This window comes from Achroia grisella, unplaced genomic scaffold (assembly GCF_030625045.1).
Source record: "Achroia grisella isolate CSIRO2021 unplaced genomic scaffold, CSIRO_AGI_Agris_v1 utg319, whole genome shotgun sequence".
NCBI lineage: Eukaryota > Metazoa > Arthropoda > Insecta > Lepidoptera > Pyralidae > Achroia > Achroia grisella.
The window spans coordinates 278,766-299,977 of NW_026712795.1; the positions used below are offsets into that span (position 1 = coordinate 278,766).

The window sequence follows — 21,212 nt, forward strand, 5'->3', positions numbered from 1 at the left end:
GTTAATAAATTACTATGTGACAGTGTATGTTTTACTTCTGTGCGTCATGACTCCTTCATAGCATTGCAATACCCCATAAAGTCTGTATAGAGATCAATAAATAGCAAACGCTTTTTATAATCAATTTGTATCGATTTATAATATATTTATTGTACAAAACTTACCTTATGGCGTCGCTAACGGATTGAAACATTGTAAATCCTGTACGAATAATAGAAGAGCGATTTCTACATCTATTTAGGGGCTATGCATAAACTATGTCATATCAAAGCAGTTATTTTTATCTACCCCCACCCCGTCCTGCCCTGTCCTGTCGTATCGCAGGATAGATATCAATAATTTAAAAGTACAATATCATATATAATAAATTAAAATATCGTATCTTCTTCTGCTACAACAGAGATGTCACAATGCCGGAAACGCATAAGTGACATCTTTGGTGTTTCTGGCGTCTATAGGCTACGGTAACCATCCATTATCAGCTGGGCCGTATGCTTGATTGCTACCATTGTAATATAAAACAGGTCACTGTAAGCCCACCCTCAGGACGGTGGGAGGGTTCTTAGATTTCACATTTGCACAAAGCTTGTCACTCCTGCAACACCTTGTCATATATTGTCACACCTTGTCGGCTCCCGTCTCTTTTAACTTGTGACATAATATACAGGTATGGTTGGCCCCTTATCTAAAATATCAAGTGATAAATCGCAGATTTCATGACTTTTACAGAAGGTTTGTGACTGTTTGTGACCTTGTCATACAATGTCACACCTTGTCGACTCCATCTCTCAACGTGTTACATAGTTTATGAATGCTCCCTTATATAATATCATAATTTGTCTGTTCGTACTTCATTTACTATAGCCTTTTCCACTTATTATTGGCACTTGTGGGAAGGTATACAATACTTTACAGTAAGTTTCGCGTGCATCCACATTTAGATTGGCGACTCACAGTTTGAAATCACTGTACTTAGGGTCGTTACAAAACCCCCAGTTCTTAGTATTAAACTCAATCAGCTATATTGCCAGGCGTTTGTAAATAATACACTTAAATAAATTACTTACTACATATTGTCATTCTAATGACTTACAATGTATCCTTGTCTTCCTACTGCAACTGAAAACGAAACGAAAACTCATAGAATCTTATATTTATTGAAATCTATAGTAATATTATAAAGAGGTTGTATGTTTCGTTGTTTGTTATGTGTTGGTTGGGGTCTGTTGATCATATTTTAAACATTATTTCACTGTTAGAAAGGTATTTTATCTCTAAGTGATATAGCCTATATAACATCACGCTACGACCAATAGAAGCGGAGGAGCAATGAAAAATGTGCCAAAAAATATTTATTGCTTCCGCTGCGTGTTGCGTAAACGGTTCAAGTTACGCAAAAAATATGTATGACGGAATTGTTCTCCTTTAAAGTTCTAATAATAGTCCGTGACAACATATCTTTTAAGGTTAACTCTCTATAACCTTTTTGATGGTATTCAATTTTTTTCTAAAGTTATGCAATATTTGCGAAGTTGTTTTTAAAAGTATAAATAATTACAAAATAATCATTTACATCATTTCATTCGTTGAAATAAAATTTCTGACAATTTTGTTCAAAATTAAATACTTATACTTTAGAAAATATCTTAGTTTTAATAACTTTAAGTAAATAGAATAGCAAACCTTAAAGCTCCTCGTAGAAGGCGACCCTGGTTTTGGTGGAGCCCTGTTTGAGTCTGCGCAGCGTGGAGTACTTGTTGTCTCCAGCTCGAGCCTGCTCCTCATGGAGGCGGTCCAGCGTGGCGGCGGTCTGGTCCACTCGCAGCACGGAGAACTCGCACCGCAACTCGTCCAACTGTTGCTGGAGGTGCTTCGACTTGGCCAGATATTCAACCCTGTAAAAAATTATATAATTCAATAAATAAGCCTGGACAACATGCGCAGTTTCATCCAGTCCCAAACCAAGCAATGGTATTATTGGGTTGGCAACTAAATTACGACCAATGTGTGTTGCCAGTGATGACTTACGGAACAGAGACGTGGTCGCTAACTATGGGCCCCATCAACAAGCTCAGAGTCACTCAGAGGGCAATGGAGAGGGCTATGCTCGGAGTTACTCTGCGTGATCGAATCAGAAATGAGGAGATCCGCAGAAGAACCAGAGTGACCGACATAGCCCGAAGAATTGCGACTTTGAAGTGGCAATGGGCAGGGCACATAGCTCGTAGGACAGATGGCCGTTGGGGCAGTAAAGTCCTCGAGTGGCGACCACGGACCGGAAGACGCAGCGTGGGAAGGCCTCCAGCAAGGTGGACCGACGATCTGGTCAAGATCGCTGGAAGGCATTGGATGCGAGCAGCGCAGGATCGTCGTGGAGATCTTTGGGGGAGGCCTATGTCCAGCAGTGGACGTCTTCCGGGCTGCGATGATGATGATGATGATGAACTAAATGATTGCGAATTTTGGCAATTTGGATTATTCCCAAATTAAGCAATGGTATTAAATAATTGCGGATTTTGTCTATTACGTATATTTATTAAATCACGGGATCTTACCATGTTTTATATTTATTGAGTTCCAATAGCAATAAACGAAGACGTGTGAAAGTAGACGAATATGTTTGCCCATAAAAAAAAATACATCTACCCGCTGCTCTTCAGTTTACAGAACATGGCGGTTGAAACACTGCCGAAATATCGGGAACTCAATAAACGTGGTAAGAATCCTTAATTTTTACAAATTATACGTATAAATAATGAATCAAATTTAAAACAACAAATAAATACTATTACAAAAACTTGCTTAAGTACCTTTCTTTCTCAATTTCCAGCGACAGCCTGTGTATATGAGGGTCGGAGTCGTCTGGAACCAGCTGGTACGAGTTGAGCTCGGTCTCTGAGGGCACTGAATTGCCATTCTGCAGGACTTCGCCCCCCAACTCCGCTGGCAGGGAACACGTTGATGGGAATAAACTCGAGGGTACTGTTGACGACTGGAAATTGCAGAATAATTTATAAGTATGCATATAACCAATAAGCTCACGGCCTAGCTACCAACTGTCATCTACACACTTAAAAAGCACCATTCATGATATCAAATTGATAGCTTCGGTAGTCTTGGACCAAGCGGTTTAGCACACCGCCTCGCGGGTTCGATTCCTCGCACGTTACAAAAATACATAGATAACACCTAGACCAATACAAACAATCACACTCATGAATACAAATGTTTGTACCATGCTGAGTAAAAACCCGGAACCATCGGAAGTAAAGCAGTGTTCTAAACCGCTAGTACCCATAAGACAAGTTCAAGACTAGATGCCGCTGAGTGGATTGTCCAGGGTTATTATGTCGTCTTAATATGAAGATAGACCACCAAGTATAATCCTTAGTAATATTATAAATGCGAAAGTAACTCTGTCTGTCTCGCATTCACGTCAAAACTACTGGATTTAGATGAAATTTGGTACACAGATAGTCAGTCCAACAGACCCAGAGGACATAAGGCTACTTTTTAATGCGATAATAGGGTTGTAAGGGGCTGAAAGGGGAGATGAAAATTTCTATGGAGGTAACGTGATTTTTAATGCAAGACGCTTAATACTTATATTTTAAGTTGTTGATTAATACACAGATAGTCAGTCCAACAGACCCAGAGGACATAAGGCTACTTTTTAATGCGATAATAAGGTTGTAAGGGGCTAAAAGGGGAGATGAAAATTTCTATGGAGGTAACGTAATTTTTAATGCAAGAAACTTGATATATTTTAGACTGTTGATTAAATATAAATAAATATGACATTCAAAGATTGTAATAATTTTACACTAACAGAAATGATTGTATGGAAAATCGTCATTTCTTCGGTTTTTTTTAGTTTTGATTATTGTTTATTTTTTTATTATTTGGCTAAGTTCACTATAACACGCGGACGAAGTCGCGGGCATAGCTAGTAGAATATAATGAAGAACTTACCGGTGGTAAGGAACCATTTGAAGTCCTGCTCAAGAAATTAAGCAATTTCTCCTTAGCCTGCTTCTCAGCCACCCTGGCGGCCACCAGCTCCGCCTTGAGCCTCTCAGCCTCAGCAGCTCTCTTCTCTGATTCCTCCACCAGCCGAGCTGTTAGGAACTCAGCCTCTCGAGTTTTCCGCTCTAAGTGTACCTGAGGATATCATTACGATACTATACTGATATTGTAAAGCTAGAGTTTATTTGTTAGTTTAAATGCACCATACTGTCTCGCTGGAAACTATTGTGATTAATTCCTGGTACACCAATAGAGCAGAATCTTTTGACTAAATATATTTGAATGTATATACGATACTTGCTCTTGCTAATCTGTGAAATGGCTGTACCGATTTTGACTGTCGAGAATTTCACTTACATTTTGTATTATACGTAATTTATTTGAAGATGGCAAAGTAAGATTTTACTTATCAATTATGATGATAAACATTTTAAAACTTTCTTGTTACATGTAGCTAATGTTATAAGAAGTATGTTACGCTACTTTTATAATATAAAATTTATTAATGTTAATATAAAAAATAAACTAATATTAAAATAGTCTAATGTCTTCTTATAACATTAGCTGATGTAATAGCTACTTATTGATGAAATAAAACGTGTGTCCCACCTGCTCCTCTTCCAGCACTATGAATAAAATAAAATAAAACACGTGTCTCACCTTCTCTTCCTCTGTGCGGATGGCCGTGAGCCGCAGCCGCGCGTTCTCCCGCTCTGCGTCGGTGGCCTTCTGCGCCAGCAGCGAGGCCTCCTCCTCCGCCATGCGGCCCTTCTCCGCCAGCAGCTCCGCCGTCTCCTCCGACCGACGCTGTCCACACATACAAATACACATACATACTTTGTAAACAAACCTACATCTTCATTATATAGTATAAAACAAAGTCGATGTATCTGTCTGTCCGTCCCTATATGTGCTTATCTTGAAAACTACGCAAGGGATTTTGAATCCGTTTTTTTAATAGATAAAGTGATTCTAGAGGTCGGTTTATATGTATAATACATGTACATCCGGGCGAATCCGGGGTGAGTAGCTAGGATATTATAGAAGTAGAACTCAAGATATTGTACATATACAAACTTTATAAACGAACGAATTACGGTAGTCGCATACAGCGGGATTAAAAAACCAAATGGTTTAAATTACATTTAATTTATTAATAAAATAGTATATTTTAAGTTATACAGACAGAATAAGGAATGAGTATATACGAGGAAGTTTGAAAGTTGCGCCGGTTATAGAAAAGTTGCGAGGTAACAGATTGAGCTGGTATGGTTTGTTATGCGGAGGAATGAGGACCATGTCTTATGGAAAGTGTATAATATGAATGTGGATGGATGTAAAGGGAGGGGACGCCCTAAGAAGAGTATGTCTAGATATGACGACTGATAGAGAGCAGTGGAAGAGAATGACATACTGCGCCGACCTCAAATAATGGGATAAAGGCAAGGCAATGATGAATATATTTTAAGTTACTAACTAACAATAATAATTTTTTTTTTGGTGAACTATTTTGGATACAGTACAAAATGTTATTGTAACTAAAAACACGGACACCGTTCGATGCTAGAACGAATGTGTCTGGTGTTTCACATATTCATAGATTCAGGTACCATTTACCATCAGATGGACCATATGCTTGATTGCCACCAGCGTCGTATAAAAAAAAAACTCACAAGCGCATCGTTGGCGAGACGGATCTCCTCCTGGTACTGCAGCAGCCGCTGTTCCATGGCAGCGCGCTCTCGCTCGGCTGCTTCTCGCAGTTGCTTCTCTCGAGCTAACTTGTTGCGCTCCACCTGCCGTCTCTGTAAACAATTTGCAGTTCTATACATATAACAATAATTGAAATGACAACAATTTTTTTACAATAATTATACAAGTAAGTAAGTATTAAGTATTTTACTTAATATTAGCCGACCCGCAACTTCGTACATTAATTTCTCCACCTTTTGCAATATTTTTCATTACTCCGCTACTATTGGTCGTACCGTAATGTTATATAGCTTAAAGCCTTCCTCGACAAATGAACTATATAACACAAAAAGTAATGTAAAGTCTAGTGAAAGTGAGCAGCAAGAGATGTAGGAGTGGCAGCATCATAAATGTTTTAAAAATGCAATAATAATAATAATCTCAGGACAATTCACACAGCGCCATCTAGACCCAAGTTAAGCTAGCTAAAGCTTGTGTTATGGGTACTAGATAACTGATACAAATACAAAGATATTTTTTTTCGTAAATGCATGTATAGTAAATATCGGACTGGGTGAAAACACCCAGTCCGATACAAACAATCATACTCATGAATATAAATGGTTGCGTCATGCGAGGAAACGAACCCGCGACTATCGGAAGTAAGGCGGTAAGCTAAACTGCTAGACCGCCGAGGCCGTCGTAAATTCCTTCTGGTTTAATTTGCTTCCAAATCAAGCAAGTTGCTTCTATAAATATATATAGAAATTATAAAATACAACGATAAAATTGGTCACATTATAGTTGGTCAGGAAATAAATTAAATAACCTGTTTCTCCTCCTTGGCCTGCGCCTTCATCTGCTGCACTTCCATGGTGTCCGGCTTGCGTCTCCTCATGTACAGGTCGTGGTTTCCGATGCACAGATCCAGTATCTGTTAAATAGAGACAAACATGTCTATGTCAAGCATAAAGCAATTAACACAATGTTTTATACGAGTCTTTTTATGTAATTGGAATGACTTTCCCACTCGATGGTAAGTCGTACCCGTTACCTATATATATGGTTGCTCAACTCTCTCCAACCCAAAATTGAATTTAAAAATCTTTATTTTTTTTGGACTAAACTTCACTGGACAATAGGGGGCGAGTGCAGTTGCGGAAGGACACGGCTGAAGACCAAGTTCCGCCTGACGGATACGACTTTAGTCTGTGGGCCCTGCTAAGAGTTCAAACCTCAGCTCAGGTCGTCGTAATATCGATCCCCGTATGAAATGGACGGGGAATAAATCTATGTATTTTTATAAACTTGTACTAGTTCATTTGAAAGAATAAGAGCTGAGTTTCTAGCCAGTTCTTCTTAGCTCGAAGGCACTCCGAACTGACGGTAGATTTAACATATCACAAGTCTGTAATAGACCTACATGAATAAAGATATCGATATACTCTCTCTACGAGTATATGACGCATAAATTTTGGGTCGGCAACGCGCACGTGACACCCCTGGTGTTTCAGGCGTCCATAGGCTACGGTTACCATTTACCATAACATAGGCCTGTTTGCCACCATAGTATAAAAAAATGGTCGTAAAAAAACGACCGATTGCCATAGAAGTATTTTGATTTAACTTATCACACAGAAAATTAGACTTCTAGAACACAATATTATAACATTACAATGCAACTTACCAATTTATTCATCCCTTTAGGCGAAAAAAATATAAAGTTTGTGACGGTTTTCTCCACGAATTTTATGACAAACTTCTTGTCATCGAACGATATGTGCTTGATCTCCGACCATGGGAACGTCGTCTTGGGCGTCAGTTTGTTGTCCTTCTCGTATATATTGAGACCGAGCGCCGTCACCCCTAAATATAGGTCAGTGTCTTTTTTGTTCTGAAAATTTGAGACATTTTTTATTTTATTTTTACGGCTAGGAATGTACAGCATATATAAAGTTATATGAACGACGTGATAACGTCATGGTAGCGAGTTCGAATACGATTATTATGTTGTACATATTACATATGTATTTGCATGTTTGTAAAGACTAAAAGTGCGAACAAGATAAATTCAATATTATATATTACTATCTACTACTACTTTTATTATAAAATTACATTTAAAATCTTTCATAATTACTGGTACTTGTATAAGTAAAAAAAAAAAATTTAAAAAAAAATATGGCCACGAAATAAAATGTACATAAGTTATTACGAATTAATTGAACATAATCATTGACAAAAGAATCTACTCCCAAATGCAGACACACTCCAAATATACGGCCACCCATCCTTGGTACGACTACATTCAACACCGCCTGACCTCATAGATCGACAAATTCACACACTGCACTCACTTTAAAAATTAAGTTTTCTTTAAATAATGATTATTTATATATTCTGAGATTCTTTTTACAATAGTATATAAATTGCTTACGTTTATTGCAAAGTAATTAACGCCGTACATATCCAAGTCCTGTGCTATCTTGAGATATTCCATTTCTGCTTCATCCCGCGACATGCCTTTGTGATCAGCATACCTAGTATAATAAAATAATTAATGTCTTCTTATACATTCCTTTGTTTAGAACGGCGTATGACGGACTATAAATCGCTGTCTACAATCCCTCATACTCGTGAACGAGTGCTGCTTATAGAGACTGGGCTGCTCTAATCACTACGATTGAGCTATTCAGACAATGCAACTTAAAAATATAAAGTTTCAGCTAAATTATTCAAAAGAGCAACACGCAAATTTCTTTCTCGTTCTTCTAGTGATGAGAGAGCTTTCCGAATGAGATTTCAATATAAGTTTATTGGAATAAATTATTTTCTATTCTATTCTAATGTACTCATAAAAACATTTGTTATTTTATTCTAACTAATAACATTCATTCTTCATCTTATTTGACGGGCTCGGTGGTCTAGCGATTTAGCACATTGCTTACCAATGATCGCGGGTTCGATTCCTCGCACGGTGCAAAATATCTATATATTTATATCAGTTGTCTAATACCCACAAAACTAGCCCCTTACTTGGGACAAAATGGCGCTGTGTGAATTGTCTTGAAAAAAAAAAAATTATAAGTTAGTCTCACCATATTTTAATGCGGTCCTCCCACATCTCAGGCGTCATCTGGTACTGGTCGATGACCCGCTGCGGCAGTAGATCCTCGCTGGCCAGCATTCCGGGCTTGTAAGCGTTCTCATCGTAGTCCCCGTACTGGAAATACAGCAATGAATTATATTATACATCTACCAAAGTTTATTAAATAATAGTGGTCGACATTTGGCCATAATTAATGTAACATTCAGTAAGACTGGTCAATCAATAAATAGCGAGCGCGATGATGCCTCCGGGAAGACACGGGGGCGCGGGTAGTCGAGCGATGCAGCCACAAACTGAGTCAAAGTTCCCACTGTGCGGCGCGTCGTGCCGACCACACGCGCATTGTTTAGTTCATTTTCATAAGCGCTCCGTAGTTAATGTCGGTCTAAACTAATGTACTATAAATTCTAGGAAATACCAGTTTGGAAAATTTATTACAGTCCACTCTTTTTACTCCCTGACGCTATCAAATAGTCCTTCGCGCCGGATCGCTGTTTCTGGCTTGACCAAAGACTAGACAAGTGACATTAAAGACAAAGGCAAAAAATATTGATCTATTCTCAATTTATGTGTGTGTGTGTGTGTGTGTCAAATACATGGTAGTGTGTGTATTTTTTTTTATGGATAAATTTAATAATATTAGAATTCTGTACTCCTTCTCTACATAAACTATGATTGTGCGAAATTACATACTACTCCATCCGCGCAATTTTCGTTAAAAGGGGTACAAAGTTTTTGGTTCACTTACTAATATATAGATACACGACAAAATTAACAACAAGACCTACCGTCACTACAATATCCCAAAAGGGGTAGTGGTTGGACAATAAAGTATAAATAAATGTTTTTTTTAATCTAATGAATTCATGCTATATAGTAGTTTGTACAGACAGGTTTATAGACATTTGATTTAACAATGTAAAGTTACAATATGTTTAATAGAACAACGTTTGATTGGCGCCTTTGGTTTCTACGCCCCGCCCAATTTAAAAAACGATATTATACTAATATCGTTTTCAAATACACTTCTTCAAATTCTTCACTTTTATAATAAGCTGCCAGAAAAGGTTTAAAGACATAAAAAACACTTTGTAAAAAAGTGTTTTTTATGTCATTTAAACCATGTCTGGTAGATTTAGAACAGTCTCTGGCAGTTTGTTGCAAAAATGATTATAATAATATTATTAATAAATAAAATATAAGAAATATAATTTGTGATAACTAACAAAAAATACCTTAGCCTGCACAGCGTAACTGGCCAGGAGTACGGAGGCCTCTGGTGGGCAATATATGTCCATGCTGAGTATTGCTTGCTTCACTTGCAGGAACAGGAGGTGCTGTGTCACCTCTTGGATGAGTTCCTCAGCCACATCCTCAGGGTACAGCTTGCAGAGCAGCATGAAGGGGGTGCCCGGCATTTGGGAGACACATTGGTCTTGTACTGTAATGGTAAGAAGGTATGAAGCTCTTGCCTCAGAGACTTAGTATTGTTTGACATATCATAAGATTCACGTCATGCCTCTGTAATTACACTTTTTTTCTGCATTTGACATGACAATGGTATTGTAATGATGTCCAAGAAGTTGAGTTAATGAGAGACAGCAAAGACAGTTACCTCACTGGAGGTACAATTCTCTTACATCAACAGATTCCCACAACAAATCAGTTAAAGGCTTGGTGAGCCATTGCATAAAATATAATACGGAAAAAATTTAACAGTTTGTGAGTAAAATATAAACACACCTCTTTTATCCAATTTCAGCCAACTTATAAAGTGTTTTGTGTCTTCGAACTGTAGTCCAAAGAACCATGTCTCCCTCAGGCCTATAGTTCTGCATACTAGATCAAACAGGTCACGACCAGTTGCACGCCACTGTAAGAGTACAAATAGAGATAATGAAGTTTGGACACAGACTTATATCTGAAGAAAACCAAAACACAAAATATTGTAATAATAAAAATAAACTTATTTGGTTACAATAGAGTTACAGTATTTTTTCTTTCTTGTTTATTAATTGAAATTAAAATTGATTTAAAAATATGATATTAAAAAAAAGAATATATATTTTAATTCTAGGTTGGCCAATCATATCCTTCTTGATTTAACCATATATAAGGTATACATTAAGTTTGTTAATTATACTTGTACTTAATTCTACTATATTTATATACCTAATAGAGATCATTAATATAACTTATATACAAGTAAATTAATCATCATTGCCTTGCCTTTATCCCATTATAACATAGAATAAATTAATAACATAGTATATATTATCTTATAGTACATGTTAGTACATGTAATCATAACATTCCTTCAAATATTTTTTACCTAGTATAAAACTGGTAATATCTTTTAAATTGTGCAACAGATTTGATTGCAATTTCAGCAAATGATAGAGTGATTCAAGAGGTAGGTTTATATGAATAATATATGTGTGTTATAGTATAGAACAGTTTGAGAAATTCACAGCCGGTGTAAGGATGACTTAGTAAAGTAAGTAAGTAGTATATAAGCATTGATATAATAATAAATGACTCAGTACACACTCAAATGTCGTACCTATCATTTGACTAATAAGCACCACCCTTATACTGGGATGGGTTGCTAGTTATTTCTAATTCAATAATATCCTGTAATATGGACATTACGGAACTTTGGTACATTAGATTTTAAATAAGTGGCACAAGACATTTTTATATACTATAATACTGTCTCAGCTCATTAGTAGTTACACTCTATCTTGCTTTTCATAGTTACTAAATTAATGTAATGTTGTGATCTTTCAGGATGCCAACATTTGTATGAGTAATATTATAATATTAATATTGGTATTTTCTATGTATATCATGTATTTCTATAGAAAAGAAATATGTACTTAACTAAATTTAATCAGCAGTTTAGTGTGCATAGTAAAAACTCTGCTATTATATTGCTCAAGAGTTATTATTATTATTATTATTACAGTATTATTATCATTGTTAATAAAAATTAGTAGTATTGCAGTACCCAATTATTTTTCATAGAATACTATTTCATATATTACACAACTCAATTTGCACATAAGTTTTGAAAATGAGTGAATGATTGAAGTGAAGAAAAGTTGAGTTATTAAGAGTTATTTGAAGACATAAATTTTATAAGGAATTTAAAGTTATAACTTTTAGGAAGAGTTTTAAAATTTAACAGTTATTTATAATTGATAATATAGTGAGAAAATATTATTCTTATTTGTGAACTGTGAATTTAAAAAAGGATTTCGAATTTAGAATCATTTCGGCAAAGCAAAGGACCTACTAAGACATAGTGGTAGTAACATTTTAAAAATAGATATTATATATAAATAGATATTAATATGTAAAGCACATAAACAGAAATGATCTAATTGACAGTATGTGTAAACCAAGTGCTACAGTTGCTAATATCAATTTACGAGTTTATATAGCATCCCATTGGCATGACTCAACAGGAGGATGCATTGTTTTCGACCCAATTAGCATAGCAAACAGATAATGACAATGAATGGTAATCTCTGTAAAGTAAGATATCTCACCTCAAGGTTGAACTCAAGCTCGGCATCTAATGTACACACTTTAACGGGGAACGATTTCGACGCTTTCTTCCTTCTGAACGGCGGCATTATATTCTCATAGCTTCAATGAGCAGCAGAATATCAAAACAACAGGTTATGATAAAACTGCCTTCAGTTATTTACACATCAATTGCTAACGTTTACGTAATAAACACTCGATAAAGGAATGCGTGTAAATTCACATTGCGTACTATTTCCAGCATTTATTATTTACAAACAAGAAAAACGTCAATGAAACAAGAACAGACTTGAATGAAATTATTATGAAAAGAAAATTATGAAGCCTATACGTTCCGTTTTACAGTTGTTATTCTTGTTAGGATGACATGAAAATAATGTTCATTAGATATTGGCACTTTTTGCAAGCTTATATTGAGTTTCTGCGTAGTTAGAAATATATAAGAAGAAGATTAACTTATGGTTTTAATACAATAGATTTTGTAAATTTATGGGTAACATATATAACAGAATTAGAAGTAAAACGTAAAATACTATCATATTTATTTTCATTTCATTAAATTTATTTCGGCGTAAATTACCTATAATATTGTATTTATTATATCAAATTTCGATCGTCTTACTATTTAGGTTTTCAATCCTACTCTTTAATCCTTTTTGGTTAATGTTGGTATCGCTGTTATGTCACTTTGACAATTAATCTTGTTGCTAACTTCATTGCAAAATATTATTTTACTTCATTCACCACGTGTGATATTATATTATTTTAATTTAAGTGGAAAATAATATTCAAGAGAATTATGGGAAAGTTCAGATCCAAACTTAAAGGGAAGTCCAAGGGAAAAAGATGGCAAAAAGGCCAGTCTTCTACATCAAATCCAAAACTTCAAAAATACAGAGAAATGGCAAAATCGCGATTTTTTCAAGAAAACTTGGGTATGTTTATTTTAAATAAAATTTACGTTAATTTACAATTTCAATCTGTCCACAATTGCAGTAAATTATATACTAGGATGTGTGTCTAAAGCTACACTAGCAGGCTGTTACCAGATTTGGCTGGGGAGGGAGAGAAACACGAGCGGTCTTGTGACTGTTAACGTATGTCGGCAAAGATGTTTAAGCCTAGGCTCTGGTCTCAAGTCCCTGTCAAGGACTGCTCAGAGGTTCACTCTCTTCCACACGATGGACCCGGCACTCGCAAATCCATGGAAGGCTAAGAAGTTAAACCTGAAATAGAAACTTAATATTTTATCAATTAATATTCCCAGTCAATGAAACCAACGTTTTAACATGTTACAATTATTTCCATCATATTTTAGGCAATACGGGCTTAACCGAAAAGGCAGTTTCAAAACATGAAGCAATGATCAGATATGGCCACAGTACTGGTAAACAGAAATCTGAAGCCGAAAAGGAGTTGATCATTGCAAAGGAATTTGAGAATATGTCGGTAAAGTCAGGTGATGAAGACACAGAAAGTGAATACACTGGATCCATGAGATCAGGCACATATCGAACTTTCCAGACATTTGCCTCCGATTGGAGTCAGTGCTCTAATGTTAGTTTTAGCAAGTAAGTTGATGTTGTCTTTATTTTAATGAAATCATGTTCAATGTAAATTTTAGCCTTTTTGATAATGTTAAGATATTAGAAACTTGGTAATTGAAAATCATATTATATTAAAAAAAACTTGGATTATCCTGACCGAGAATTCTAGATATATCATTTATGCTAAGAACACTAATAATTTTGCCAAGGGGTTGTCAAAGTGTAACAATTTTCATAGCAGTTTTATAGCTAATGTTGTCAGATTTAAATAATATTATTCTGTCTTTTTATTCTCAATGTCAATATCTCAAATGCAGCCAACAAAACAAAAGTTTTGTGAATTAATTACATAATGAAAAAAGTTTGGGCACTTGATATGACACTATGAACTTATGAAGAATAGTATGGAAGAAAAAATAGAAGGAAATAGGGGAAGGGGACAACCAAGACACTTATATAAAGCAGATCAAAGATAAAGTTGGATTCATGTTGTAACAACAATTAATGAGATTGAAACATCATAGGAAATTCTAAGAGCTCTACCAACAAGGGTGCAGGGTTTAAATTATGAATTAATTAATATTACAATGAAGTATTATTTTAAATTCTCAATCAGGTTACTAAATAAGTTTGACTCGAATAATGCAGTACACAAGGAGATGCTGGCCGTATTGGCAGCGGTCACCGAGGTGATTAAGGAGCAAGGAGGCAAGGAAACTACCACTGAATACTTTGCTGCATTGGTGAGATTATGTTTATATATCTATAACATGAATATTTCTTACACCACACTTTGTGGTAGCCTGGTCTTGCATGAGTATTCTTCGCACCCTCTGCCCCGCCATAACCAGGACCGCTACCATGGCCAAGACTGGTGAGGCCATCAGGAACAGGGCGCCAGGGCCTTGGGTGGTAATTTATTTGGGTGTAAATTCTTATACCACATTTAGAGGAAAGAAACATGTTTCCCATTTGGTGCTAAACTTTAAAAATTAGATTATTATTAAAGAATCATTTTACATTGTTATATCTTTATTTGTTTTAATTTATTATTTATTAAAATTGCAAATATATATGGTTAAAAGCATATCTTTTGAATTGGCCATTAGCAACCAAATCGTTAAGGTCTCTTGATATTTCTAAATATATAAAGAGTTAGGAACCAAATTAATGGTAAATCATAAGATGCATAATGTTAATGGAATTGTGCAATAAAAATTCAATTCAAGAGTTAAGTTTTACTCAACAATTGTATTTTAATGAAAGTTTTGTTAAATATATAACAAATATACACCTGTTCATGCAATGAAAAAATCTGTCTTCAATTATGTTGCTAAGGAGAATACTGACTGAAAAACTACTGATCATATCTTGATTTAATTTATATGTCATTACTTGTTTCTAATAAGAAAAGAATCATAAAAATCAGTTGACTTAGGCAAAACTTTTGATAGTATAAATGAAAATAGTTAAATTGAGACTCTTTTAAAAAACATCATATTGACATTTTATTTTTTTTTATAATTCTTTATTGCACCAATATTAAAAGTAGATACATAAAAAAATATAAAATAAATATATATATGTGTATTTACATAAAAGAAAGAAGAAGGTACGTTGAGAGAGTGGTAGGTTGAGAGATTGATGCAAAATATCTTTCAATTATTTCTCCAATCAATAGATGGAGACTCTGAAAACATCTGAAGGCGAGGAAAGTCTAGTGGCAGCTCTGTCTCTATTATCCATGGGTATAAAGTCTGTACCCCAAGCAGTTCTACGTAAGCAGTTTTCAGATTCCGCAACAATCTTCACCAACATATTAGAGAACAGTGAACAAACAGAAAATGGTACACTATTGAGAAGTGCTATAGGCTGTCTGTCTGTGTTGCTAAGAGCGCAGGAATATGCACTGTGGGGTGACTCATCCACTATGAAAGTGTTTGACTCTGTTTTGGCATTCACACTACATTCAAAGCCTAAGGTTTGTATTGTTATTTATGTTCTAATTTTAAACGCAATGCCTGAAATTATTTTAATAAATATTCCATGTTAAAATATATCTATTTTATTGTAAAGTGTAATGATTAGGTTCACTCACAGAACAAACTTTCCTGTTCTGTGTGGTGTGACTATAGCATGACAGAGTGAGCAAAATATCAAGTATCGACCAAAGAGGTCTATCATTCGACAGGAAGAATATAATTATGTAATATATAAATGTACTATATAATCATCATCTCATCTGCTTCTTCCTTATCCCATTTATTTTGGGTCGGCGTAATATGTTTTTCTTTTCCATTGATACGATCGAAATCATCTCGTTATTTACTCTCTGTCTTACCATATCATATTTCATATAATCCATATATATATATATATATATATATATATAATTATATATATATATATATATATATATATAAACACCTCTTTGGGCACTTTGTTGATCACGCCACAACCTAAACACTTGCCGATTCCACCTTTTGCACTGAATAACTTGACTCCTATCGCGTATATCTCAGGCGGTATGGCAACGTCGCATTCTATTTTGCGATGCGGCCATATATATTCGTCGATAGTACGATATACTCGACACTTTTTTTACTAATAATTCGTGACTGAATGGCTCCGAACGGCTAAATTTTTGGTATACACAAAGACTTTTTGGCTCTGAATATATTCCAAAAATCAATTAATTATGTTGATCACTTTATATACTCGTCCTTACTGCGATACTTACTTTCATCCGAATATATATAGATACCGTAACGGTCTATCAATTATGACTTTATTAATTTACTAATGTAGATATTTTATATTCGCAATGCTCCATACATGCAAGCTCCAGCAACGGTGGAGGCAGGGTCCCCCTGCACCGTACACCGCACCCCGCGCACACAAACAAATTAGATATTTTTTGAATACACAAAGACTTTTTGGCTCTGTATATATATTTCAAAAATCAGTTAATTGTGTTGATCACTTTATATACTGGTCCTTACTGCGATACTTATTTTAATCCGAATATATATAGATACCGTAACGGTCTATCAATTATGAATTTACTAATCTAGATATTTTATATTCGCAATGCTCCATACATGCAAGCTCCAGCAACGGTGGAGGCAGGGGGGAGCACCGTACACCGCACCCCGCGCACATAAACAAATTAGAATAAATTAAATTCATAAGATTATTTATATATTTCGACTGCCTCGGTGGTCACACCGCTTTACATCCGATGGCCGCGGGTTCGATTTCTCGCACGGTGCAAACATTTGTACTCATCGGTCATCGATTGTTTTCATCGGTCTGGGTGTTTTATATGTATATTATATATGTATTTACAAAATAAAAATATCTATTTATATCAGTTCAGTATCAGTCTGTGTTAATTGTCCAGGGTTATTTATTATATTTTTATAAACGGTTATCTTTTTCCATCGCACCGCTCGCTATCGACAGTGAATTCATAGAAATGTAACTCTAAAAACAAAAATAGTTTTGTGTTTTGTATTTCAAATACTAAATGCAAAATAGGTATTTTCAAAATACTTTTTCAAAATTAAGTACCTTTTGAATTTTTGTCCAAACCTCAGATATTTTATTTATTTTAGGTATATCAATCATTACATAGTAATATAAAAACAAAGTCGCTGTCGCATCTAACAGTACATAAACAAAGAAAGAAGACTTTGGCTCTGATACCGTAACGGCCTATGAATTATGAATTTATTATACCTAATCTAGATATTTTATATTCGCAATGCTACGTACATTGTAATATCCGCCTCCATTCATTGTAACGGTGGAGGGACTAAATAGTTGAATAAAACTGAATCGTATGCTGTTCATTTTTTCACTCGTTTTGGCGCCAAGAGAGGGTCACATAGTCGTGGTCAAGTTAAGAACTTATAATTTAATTTTGATAACAATAGATACAAGTAAAAAGTAGGTATTATATTAATGTACGTAAGTACTGTACTTAAAAATATTTATTCTTTACTGTATGTACATTTGAAAAACTTAACACTTAAGGACTTGTACATATACACGTACATACTGCCATTTTCTCTTAAAGACATCCAGAGAAGCACTATTTATCAAATACGCGGGGTGCACCGACCTTTGACCTTATAACACCTGATTCGCGCGTAACGAATTACATTGCTACTTTTTGGTATTTTATAGTGGATATGTCACTATAAAATATTATTATTTCTTTAGATTATGACATAATAACATAGTTTACATGATTTTAAGGGAAACATACGATAAAAAAAAATCCCGTAAAATGTAAAAGATAAAAAATGGTTATTGTTGGTTATCCTTAAGAGATAGACATATACCATCACGGACTTTTTTGTTGACCTTATTTTGATACATCTCAAAGCACTAGACAACACGCATTTTCATTAAACAGTATTGTATTTTTTTATTTCTTTAACTTTAATGCACAAAAAAATTTGTACATGTGGCGGACTTAATATTTTGCCGCGTTATTTACCAGGCAACCATGAGTGGTGCAGCGAAAGATTATTGGCGGTGCACTAATATAAATAAGAAATGTCAAAAAAAGATTTATAAAGATAATAAAGATAAGCAAAATATACATTTCTATAAAAAAATAACAATATACATACATAAATATATATCTAAATATAACCCATAAATGTATAAATATTATATATAAGTAAATACATAATGATCCGATAATCAAATTATAAGTACAGTCTCAAATTGAAAGTAAGAAAATCAGAAAATATAGAGAGAACTATATGGACATAACAGAAAGATGTGAAAAAAGGAGAAGGACAGTAAAAAAGTTACAAATTTAAATAATGTTCCCGCAATTTCTGTTTAAATGAATTTATTACATTATTATATATATTAGGCATACGACTAGCCTTATGACTGTTACTTTTTTTTTAATCTATACATCTATACATGTAAATAAAATTGGAGTGTCTGTTTGTAATATTGAAATAACCGTTTTTTACTACTTGCATATGAATATAAATACGGTACATACACCAAAATAACATATTTTACAAGTTTTGTCTGTCTGTCTGTCTGTTTGTTCCGGCTAATCTCTGAAATAGCTGGACCGATTTTGACGGGACTTTTTTGGCAAGTAGCTGATGTAATAAGGAGTAACTTACGCTACTGTTATTTTAGAAAAATAAAATAAAATTTCACACGGACGAAGTCGCTGGGGCCAGTTAGTCTATAGATATACCGAGATTTAATGTTTAAGTTGCTATTATGTTGTTGACAAAATTTTACTGTAATGTTACTATTACGTTATCCTACACAATTTGTATTATTTTGGATGAATAAATAAATAAATAAATAATAATCTATACATCTATACATTTAATAAAAATTGGAGTGTCTGTTTGTAATATAGAAAAAACCGTTTTTTACTACATGCATATGAATATAAATACGGTACATACACCAAAATAAAATATTTTACAATTTTTGTCTGTCTGTCTGTTTGTTCCGGCTAATCTCTGAAATGGCTGGACCGATTTTGACGGGACTTTTTTTGGCAGGTAGCTGATGTAATAAGGAGTAACTTAGGCTACTTTTATTTTAGAAAAATAAAGTTAAAAACCACGTGGACGAAGTCGCGGGAACAGCTAGTGTATAATATATTAGAGATACCTACGTGTTTTTTTATTGATGACTAGCTGTACACGGGATTTCGTCCGTGTTGAATTTAACTTTATTTTTCTAAAATATAAGAAGTTAAATTCCACGCGGACGAAGTCGGGTGTACAGCTAGTTGTCGGTAGTCTAGCGATTTAGCTAGCACACTGCTTTGATTCCTGCTTGGTGGTCGAGGGTTCGATTCCTCGCACGCTGCAAACATTTGTATTCATGAGTATGATTGTTTGTAACGGTCTGGGTGTTTTCTATGTATAGATAATATATATGTATTTACGAAAAAAAATCTTTGTATTTATATCAGTTGTCTAGTACCCATAACATAATCTTCAGCTAGCTTAACTTGGGTCTAGATGAAGCTGTGTGAATTGTCCTGAGATTACTATTATTACTATAATAAATCTTTTCAAATCAGCCGATGTTTATTTTTGCCATAATACGTGCTGTTACCATGTGATAATATTACGTACGTACTTATTAAACTATTAACTTATTATTAAATTGTTTGTAACGGTCTGGGTGTTTTCTATGTATAGATAATATATATGTATTTACGAAAAAAATCTTTGTATTTATATCAGTACCCATAACATAATCTTCAGCTAGCTTAACTTGGGTCTAGATGAAGCTGTATGAATTGTCCTGAGATTACTATTATTATTAATTGGTACACAGGTAAACTACTAACTAGGCCATATTGGTGTTGTTTGTTATGGTGAAAAAACTAGTAGGTATATATATAAGTTACACGTACAATTTCAAAGACTTATTTCTTGAAAACTACTGGCTATTCTGAAATAAAACTTTAGTGTTTGTATATGTAATGTTTGCATATAAAATATGATTAAAGGTTACCAGTGTATTTACACTTTTACTGAACAAACAGAGTTGTTTAATACTGAAAATATTGTGTGGAAGGCATCAATTACTTTCAGTGCATGTATAGCTTTTCTCTTTTCCTAATTATTATTATTATTAAGTTTAAAGTGGTTGAATTTTACGTAAGGGGTTTTTATACATTATTTCTAATGTACCATTTATTTTAAGTTTTTTAAACTCTATTCATCGAGACCTATCTAATGAGTCCAAACACGATATTTCTGCTGTAAGTTTTCGAAGAGTATGTTCATCATCTGATAATACTGGTGCCAGCATGAAGTCAAGGTTAACAGATAACTAATTACTTTTATTTCGTCAAAATCTTTAGATTACGTATAATAAATTCATAATATCGCTACCTATTTAAATCAAAACAAGTATTAGGTACTTCATGTACTAGTATATAAATTCATCAACACACAAGTAAATGATTTTTAAATATATTCAGAGCCAAAAAATCTTTGTGCATTTAAAAAAAATGCCGATACGGATTCACTATTGCAGGAAATTGTTGAAAAAATATATATCGAGTATAAGTATCTACTACTATCGACGAATACATTTGGCAACAACGCATGGTCTCGGTCGGAACGGCAACATCGCATATTAGAATACAAAGATAGTGGTAGAACGCGGAACGGCAACATGTTGCCGTTCCGCCACGCTACCGTTATAGTGGTAGAAAGAGAGAGACAGTGGATCAGCAATATCTACGGATCGTGGCTGGATCAACT

General features: G+C 34.4%; 2 protein-coding genes across 3 annotated transcripts in view; one reads left to right on the forward strand and one right to left on the reverse strand.

Annotated features, from left to right (window-relative positions):
• Positions 1–1,684: 1,684 nt before the first annotated feature.
• Positions 1,685–12,723, reverse strand: LOC131843525 (merlin). Of its 2 annotated transcripts, none has more exons than XM_059192190.1 (12): positions 12,382–12,723; positions 10,571–10,700; positions 10,063–10,268; positions 8,817–8,941; positions 8,156–8,258; positions 7,406–7,612; positions 6,548–6,652; positions 5,700–5,831; positions 4,687–4,833; positions 3,973–4,161; positions 2,811–2,992; positions 1,685–1,895 (listed from the first exon to the last, which is right to left on the reverse strand). In XM_059192190.1, the coding sequence occupies exons 1-12, from the start codon at positions 12,466–12,468 to the stop codon at positions 1,685–1,687; spliced, it is 1,824 nt and encodes a 607-aa protein (XP_059048173.1). In that variant the 5' UTR covers positions 12,469–12,723. The 2 variants fall into 2 exon arrangements, with proteins under 2 accessions (XP_059048173.1, XP_059048172.1); XM_059192189.1 differs by having other exon boundaries at positions 10,054–10,268.
• A 387-nt stretch (positions 12,724–13,110) lies between these two features.
• The window catches only part of LOC131843532 (RRP12-like protein), a 29,511-nt gene continuing 21,409 nt past the window's right edge, over positions 13,111–21,212 (forward strand). The window contains exons 1-4 of the mRNA XM_059192197.1: positions 13,111–13,314; positions 13,698–13,950; positions 14,543–14,669; positions 15,608–15,907. Coding sequence (XP_059048180.1) covers positions 13,179–13,314; positions 13,698–13,950; positions 14,543–14,669; positions 15,608–15,907 — 816 coding nt within the window. The 5' untranslated portion in view covers positions 13,111–13,178. The remainder of the gene's footprint in view (positions 13,315–13,697; positions 13,951–14,542; positions 14,670–15,607; positions 15,908–21,212) is intronic.

What these genes read in the sequence shown, in the direction of transcription:
- LOC131843525 (XM_059192189.1), bottom strand. Translation starts at nt 12,468, where the DNA reads ATGCCGCCGTTCAGAAGGAAGAAAGCGTCGAAATCGTTCCCCGTTAAA. An exon ending in TCCGCACAGAGGAAGAGAAG is followed by an intron (nt 4,162 to 4,686) that starts GTGAGACACGTG and finishes TGATATCCTCAG; the next exon opens with GTACACTTAGAGCGGAAAAC. An exon ending in CAAATGGTTCCTTACCACCG is followed by an intron (nt 2,993 to 3,972) that starts GTAAGTTCTTCA and finishes TGCAATTTCCAG; the next exon opens with TCGTCAACAGTACCCTCGAG.